General features: G+C 44.5%; 1 protein-coding gene across 2 annotated transcripts in view; it reads left to right on the top strand.

The window, feature by feature from the left end:
• The first annotated feature begins 949 nt into the window (after positions 1-949).
• LOC120307059 (copine-8) overlaps positions 950-8063 on the top strand; it is a 69845-nt gene continuing 62731 nt past the window's right edge. Inside the window, exon 1 of one of the 2 annotated variants that reach the window (XM_039341290.1) lies at positions 950-1203. In XM_039341290.1, the coding sequence (XP_039197224.1) occupies positions 1070-1203 (134 nt within the window). In that variant the 5' untranslated portion in view covers positions 950-1069. The remainder of the gene's footprint in view (positions 1204-8063) is intronic. The other variant, XM_039341291.1, reaches the window with a different exon arrangement.

The raw sequence follows: 8063 nt of genomic DNA, 5'->3' as shown, positions 1-8063 counted from the left end.
CATTTAGTAAGACGAAGCTGACTCATCCCCGTTAGGCGTGGAAGTAACGATCGTTCCTCCTTTTTCAGGATAGACCTCTTGAGGGCGTCACCGAGAAGGCCCCCTCCTTTTCTTGGAAAGAGAAAAAGACCCCTTAGCAAATTCCCCCTCCTAGCGGAACTTTTCCCACAACTCAATTGATCTGGAGAAGGATTGACTGCTCCCTTGCAGGAGGGCTTTGGAAGAGATCTATTATTGTCGGTCCCTCCCTTCTGCTGCACGCTCCACAAGACACGGATGTTTCCCGAACATCCCGTGCAAGGGAGAGCGTCAGAAGGCTGCAGCCGCCGCGGATTTTCGTCGGGGCGGCCTCGGATAAATAGCTTCCAATTCGCTATTCCCGGGGTATTGCCAACCCGAAAGCTTGCGTTAATCGGTGCAACCAGGGTTGACTTCACAAAGGCTGGCTAACCCGGCTGGGAGTGCTCCATGCATACTCCATTCACTATCTAGTCCTGTAGCTTTAAGGAAAGCTGCAACGTGGGGATGGGTTGATAGGTTCGTTAACTCGCCGCGGTTTCTTGGACTGTTTTTAAAAAAACTTTCCCTAAGTGTCAAATGCCCCGCTGAGTCCCGTCAGCCACGTAGTATAAAATACACTTGAACTTTACGGGAAAGGGGCATCACCCTCATCCGGAGATTCCCCCTCCCTCCCCCCCCCCGCTTCTCGCCGCCTCCTTGAGGGGAAAAAGGGAGCGAAATCGGCTTCGTGCCACATGTCAGGCGCCAAGTGAGAGACCCCCCCGCCACCTCCGCCCGGGTACCCAGGGGAGGCGGGGACGTCACGCACGTCTCCCGAAGGCGGTGACGTCACAAACCCACTCCGATCCTCGCGCCCGCTGCCCCTTCCAGGCAGTCCCCGCGCTCGGCATTCGTAGCCCGCGCGCCTCGGCAGCGGAGCCGCTTAGCCGCTCCGTCCCTCCGTCCCCGCCCCCCACCTCTCCCCGCAGCGCGCGCGCTCCGTGCCTGCCCGCTAAATTCCGTTAGCGCCACCTCTTCCCCCGCCGCCTCGCCCCGCCTTTGGCCCCACATGTTCGGTCCGGAAAAACTGTTGGGGCAGCTGCCCAAGCTGGAGAGATACGGGAATATGGCGTCCGTGGGGGATTTTAACCCGGTGAGCGCGAACGTGCCGGCCACCCGGGTGGAGATCTCCGTGTCTTGCAGGTGAGGCAGGCGAGGGAGAGGAAAGGCGGTGCAGTGCGGCGCGCTTCTCTTGATTTGGGGGCGAGGGCGCTTCCCGCTCCTGGACGGGGCAAAAGGGTCGGGAAAGGGCAGTGGGAATGGAGCCACCACACCTTTCCCGGGGGCTGCGAGCGAACGTGCGAACGGAAAAACCTGCTTTGCGTGGCTGGCTGCATGGGAGGGTCGCCACCATCGGGGTAGCGACGTTTTTCTTTTCCACTCAGATCGTGCTGGGTGTGGGATTTCCTACGCCCCCACGGGGCTGACAGCCAGACGGGAGCCACCCCATCATTCCCGGTGGGTTGGGTGCGGGAGATCCTCGACCCAGGCTTTTTTCTGTGCCTGGGAGGTTTCCTGACCCGCCGTGACGCTCGGTTGGCACCTGGTGAAAGTTCGTGGGGTGTGAAATTCCTGTGTTGTACAATCCGGGAAGAGGGTGGTTGGTATGTGACGCACACCCGCCAGGCAGCTCACAACAAGAACTTGTGGCTTAGGTTGCCTGTGCTACTACCGTAGTGTCAAACGACCACAAGACCATTAACGACCCCAGTGCAGAAACCAGGAGAAAAAAGAAAAACACGGGAGGGTAGAGAAACGGGGTGGGGGGAGACTTTGAGCGCAATAGGGCTTGATTCGCGTATTGGAGGCAGGAAATGCTTCTGGCATCAGTTTCTTCTTAGGATTACTTCTTCGACATCCAGCAAAGGGCTTGTTTTCCTCCATGCTGAAAAGTTGTTAAATTCCTTCAACTCTACAAGGCTGATACTAATGCACTTTGTCTTCCCCTCTTTCACTTGATTGACCTGGTTGGTACTGCTGTACCTGTAACTTCTGTCTGTGTGGACCTTTTCCTGGTAAAACAATAAAGCCCCCTTTATTGTCACCCTCATATTATTGTTTTTACAGGATGCAAACAAGTGGAAAATACTGATGTTATTATCTCTGGGGAAACATGCCAACAGTAATGCATATTTCAATTTTCCTGTGTGTGTGTGTGTGTGTGTGTGTGTGTACAGACACACAAACATGTATCAGAGAAACGTTTCAAATTCTGTTATTGGGAGATGAGCAATTCAATCTGATTTTTCCCCATTCTACTCACTCTGTTTCTTCCTGCAATCCAGTATTGGTCTTTTGAAAATACTGTTTTCTATCATGGTGATTAACGGAGAGGAGAAAATTAAAATTGATCTTGTGCCGTATAAAACTAATCCATTGCCTTTAATGTTGTTTCCTTACATGTTCTGGAGTTCTAGTAAAGAATTGCAACTTACGTCTATTAAAGCTAGCAGCTAAAGGAAGAAAATTGTTACTTCTTATGCTTTAAAATTTAGAGAAAAGACCTTCATATTTTTTTTCACCAGATTGTCTTGGCTTGTCCCTTTCTTTTGAAATGTTATACCAGTATTATTACCTCGTTTTCAGAGGTTTTATAATGAAAAGAATTAAATGGGAATTGAATTGTCTTTTCTCATTTCTGAACACTTTGTAATATTTGTTTTGCATAGTTTAATTTTGCACTATATACATAGAATGGCATTTCTCTGCTGTTTACAGTATCAGTTATTCAGGTTCTTTTGTATAGGCAACAGAATGCAGCAACCCAGGTTGTGATGTTGGGAAAATATGACTTCATCCAGATTTTGAAAAAGCTCTGAAATCAGACTTTATTTGTTGTACCATTCTTTCTGTACACCAATACAGAAATGTTAGATTCAAGCCTATGTGATATTGAATAAGCTGTTCATTATGATGGTATTTCCACACTGGAAATTATTTCCTTTAATACATAAAAGACTGGTACAGAATAATTTGAATGAATATTTCATTGTTAATGGCTACAATAAATGTTTCAATTACTTAAAACATATTGGGACACATGCTAACAAAGAACATTAGAAATAGACTGATGTAGCAAACCAATATTAACTTGGAGGATGCAGAAAAATTATGTGATCCATAATGTTTGATAGATTCAGCATGTTCAGTAATCATGGCGGCTTCCATGATTTCTGATTCTCATTTGAAAGGTGGTGGGCTCCTCCAAAAGGTTTTTGTTGTGCCTAAAAGATTCTTTCTACATAGGAGCTGATTTTAGAAAGTGGAAAAGAACTGATTACTCTCTGTATGGTAGAACTTTAAAAATTTTCCTGTGTAGCACTTAAGTAAAAAAGCCATGTTAGGAAATTGCTTTTTAAGCTTGTGGTGAGTGGGTATATTCAGAGGGTGTAAATGTCCTTGTGATAGTAATCCCTCTTAAATATCCCACCCTAGTCAGTCTGGTTGAGAAAGTTTTTGTCTGATTGCTGTATTATTGGGGGGGAGGGTTTCCAAAGAGTACTAAATGAGGGATTGAATCAGTATTTTATACATGGCTGTGATGCCCCATTCCCTTCCTTCTCTGTGTAGCAAAATGTGGCAACTTGATTGGAAAGAATATACAGGTAGTCCTCGACTTATGACCACGATTGAGCCTAAAATTTCCATTGCTAAATAAGACAGTTAAATGAACTATGCCCCGTTTTACGATGTTTGTGCCATGGTTGTTCAGTGACTCACTAGAGCAGTGGTTCTCAACCTTTTTAATGCTGTGACTCCCAACCAGTCGTAAATCGAGGACTACTCAACCGGTCGTAAGTCGAGGACTACTCAACTGGTGCAGCAGTTTGCAGAATGGAACTTTTGGGGGCTCAGCAGGGCAGACAGCCTGGACAATTCCTATTGGCTTTTGAAAGCCAATAGAATTAGACTCTATTCAAGAGTCTATTCTATTGGCTTTCAAAAGCCAATAGAATAAAAGGGAGTAGCACAGCTAAGGAAAAGGGGAAGAAAATGGCGGACTGCGTTGTTTGGCGACCCCCGTAAAATGGTCGTTCGACCCCAAATGGGGTCCCGACCCACAGGTTGAGAACCACTGCACTAGAGTTAAGTGAATCACGTGATCATTAAATGAATTAGATTTCCCCCATTGGGAAGCTCCGTTGGACATGCCAATTGCCAAGCATCTGAAGTTTGATCACATGACTGTGGGGATGCTGCAACAGTTATAAGTGTGAGAAGTGGTCCTAAGTCACTCTTTTCAGTGGTGTTGTAACTTTGAACGGTCATTAAACAAATGGTTGTAAGTAAAGGACTACCTGTAGCAGAATATTTTTGACCTTTTCTATTTTGGAGAGGGGAAAGCTACATGATGGGAATGAGCACAGGAAACTAAAAGATAAACTCCCATCCATATGTCCCTAAATCTGAAAAAAAACCCTGATAATTACCTTTTGGTGGGGATTGCTTCAAACTTTGGATGGGATTAATTAGGTGAAGGGATTAATCGGGTTTGATACATAGTCTTTGCTCTCACTAAGCCCCCCTCCCCATTGATTGATTGAAAAATATCAGTTAAGGGTGGGAATAGGACTCCATGGCTTTCTGCTCCCGTTGCCATCTTCATTTTTGAATTCATCCTCACATACTGCACCACCAAAATATATTTATTTATAAATCAATTAATTTATGGGCTGTTCAACTCAAAGCAATTCTGTGTAGCATACAAGATAAATTAAGTCATTTCCTACTAAGTTTGGGGCTCATCTTCAGATGTTGATGATCCATGGCATACAGGCCATGTGTTGCTCTCTCTGTGCTAGATCACAAGGTCTTTAACAAAGGAAACAACAGCGCCTCCTAGAGGAAAAATGTATCTTTGCATTTGAGAGTTTTACTATGCAACTTACAATATGTAATATTTGTTTATAAATTCGTTATAATATCACTGATACTTTAAAGAAAAAAAAATAAGTATATACAGTACAAGTCCTCTGGTAAAAATATTTTTGGAATAAAGGTGGTTAGAAATATGAAAACAGTTTTCTTTGCCACATTATGCATTACAATATTTAAAACAAAATTGTAGGAACTGTCTTTTTTTCATTTTCAGAAAAAAAAATTGTAGAAAAATCAGGTTTTTTTCCTACCCTCACATTTTTAATGATATATTTCAGTGGTGGCGAAGCTATGGCATGCATGCAAGGGGAGGCACTCAGAGCCTCTCTGTGGGCACACATGCCATCACCCCAGCCCCGCCTCCCCCGTGGCCCCCTCACCAGCCCCCCTGGAGGACTTGCCCCTGAGCATGGCCTGCGTGAAGTAGCACAGCCAAGGACATGGCAGCTGGGCAGCAGGGACAAGACTGCCCTTGCACCCCATCACACAGTGATACTGCGGGGTGTGGGCAGAGGGCGTGGCCGCCATGGCACTACTAGGCCACCTGGGCGATCTGCGGCGGGCCGTGGAGGTGGTGAGTGGCCCTGCTGCGGGGTGGGGGCGGGGCGGGCGGAGCAGAGGTAGGGCTGGTTTTGGGGCACTCGGTCTCTAAAAGGTTCGCCATCACTGATATATATTCTGTACACATTCAAGACCAACCTGTGGATTTATTTAGTTAACAGATTTGTATCTTTTTTTGTTCAGGAGTCAAGTTGGTATCTACAGTGCTCTTTCCTCCATTTTTTCCATACGATACCCCTGTGAGGTAGTTTGGGATGAGAGAATGTGACTGGTCCAGAATTACCCAGTGAGTTTTTTCCACTGAATGTAGACCAGAATCTAGGTCTTCCCGATGGCAGTTCATTCCTTTTATTTACCATACCAACCTGGTCCTTTCATTACAAAATAAAGTTTTTATTTGAAAATTTACTGGAAATGTTCCAGATTTGTAAGTTGTGTGATGCATAAACATACATGGTAGAATAATAATTGCACATTTACTACATGTTATAAACATTCAGAGCATTTAATACACACTCTGACATTTAGATTCTCTATATGCTTCTAGATCTTTTTAGTTTTCAGTAATGCACAGCAAAGCATCTACCAGGGTTTTTTTTAGCATGTCTCTCTCAAAATAGGAGATGTGAAACATACTCTAGGAGTGTAAAAGTATTTTTGCATTAGATAGAAAGGTAAACATTGGTCTACACATATTTAGAGGAGTCTTGATTTCAAGAAAGGAAGTAGTTTACTAATGTTTATTTTGCCTATATTTATAATACAGGAGGTGGAATGATACCACAGTGTAGTAAATTCAAAAGATTGTATGGAATGTTGGACAGTGGCCATTTCCTGTTTTTTCATGCAGGGTAGTTGGAACAAGTCTAAAGGTTGAAAGTAGAGAAGAAAATTTCCAAGTAGTTTTCTGTATGACTGCAGAAACAAGTTACATTTATCAGTACACTGGCCCGTGCTACTTATTTGTCCAGTGGTTTGTCATTTTACTAATATTGTCTTTGTAGGAGCAGTTATACTATGTTTGCAAATAGTTCTAAGTCCCCAGGACTGTAGATTAGACTGGGAAATAAAAAAGTTAATGACAAACCTCTTTATTTATTGTTACCAAGAATACTACTACTACTACTACTTCTACTACTACTACTACTAATAATAATAATAACAACAATAATAATAAAGTTGGAAGGGATCTTGGAGGTCATCTAGTCCAATTCCCTGCTCAGGCAGGAAAGCCTATACCAGCGATGGCGAACCTTTTAAAGACCGAGTGCCAAAAAACTGGCCCCATCTCCTGCTCTGCCCCCACCCCGCCTATCTGCAGGGCCACTCACCGCCTCCAGGGCCCACCGCAGATCGCCCAGGCAGCCCAGCAGCACCATGGCGGCCATGCCCTCTGCCCGCGCTCCACAGCATCAACTGTGCATGATGGGGAGTCTTTTCTACGCTGCCTGGCTGCCATGTCCTTGTGTTCGCTGCTCTGCGTGGGCCATGCATGGGGACTACTCTCCTCCAGGGGGGCTGCTGGGGAGGAGGGGGCCATGGGGGAAGGCAGTGCTGGGGCAATGGCATGTGTGCCCACAGAGAGGGCTCCCGAGTGCTGCCTCCGGTACACATGCCATAAGTTCGCCACCACTGGCCTATATCTTTTCAGATAAATGGCTGTCCAATCTCTTCTTAAAAACTTCCAAGGTTGGAGCATTCACAGCTTCTGGAGGCAGGTTGTTCCACTGGTTAATTGTTCTGTCAGTAAGTATCTCCTTAGTTCTAGGTTGCTTCTCTCTTTGGCTAGTTTCCACCCATTGCTTCTTGTCCTGCCTTCAGGTGCTTTGGAAAATAGCTTGACTCCCTCTCCTTTGTGGCAGCCCCTGAGATATTGGAACTCTACTATCATCATCCTTCTCTTCATTAGACTAGACATTCCCAATTCCAGCAACTGTTCCTTATATGTTTTAGCCTCCAGTCCCCTGATCATCTTTGTTGCTCTTCTCTGTACTCTTTCTAGAGTCCCAACATCTAGATTAAAATGTTCATCAAATCATCAAAAGTTTAGATCCTTGTGCAATCCTAAAATGCATTAAGATTTTCACCTTAGCATCAAACATAGGTAAAGCTTTAGAATGAGTAAATCATGCTCTGAGATGAGATGGCTAGATTGCTCAACCTATTACAGTATGCTCTCTTTTATATTAAATTACTGTTTTTATAGTATAATGTGATTGATATTTATATGTGTATAATTCTGAATTATAAATGATTTGACTCTATTCACATTCATTCATTCACTCTAATAAGTTAACCTGATTTTAACATGTGTCCTTCTCATAGTCATTTGGAGGCTTCCTTGTTGAATTATTTTTATTGCTCACTCAGTATGCAGGCTGGCCATTATAAAGTCTTTATGTGCCCTATTGAATAATCAGTTACGCACTATAAAGCTGAAGTCTGCCTGAGGAAAATCTAATATGCTTTGCCTGGTATTAGATTTAATAAGCTGGGTTTCAGCAGCAGCCTTTAACCCACGTGGGATTCAAATATGCAAACAACCGGTTCTCTATGTGGATGCT

The sequence above is a fragment of the Crotalus tigris genome, unplaced genomic scaffold (assembly GCF_016545835.1).
Source record: "Crotalus tigris isolate CLP2741 ecotype Arizona unplaced genomic scaffold, ASM1654583v1 scf7180000017764.6130737, whole genome shotgun sequence".
Taxonomy (NCBI): domain Eukaryota; kingdom Metazoa; phylum Chordata; class Lepidosauria; order Squamata; family Viperidae; genus Crotalus; species Crotalus tigris.
This window is presented reverse-complemented; position numbering and strand designations above follow the sequence as displayed.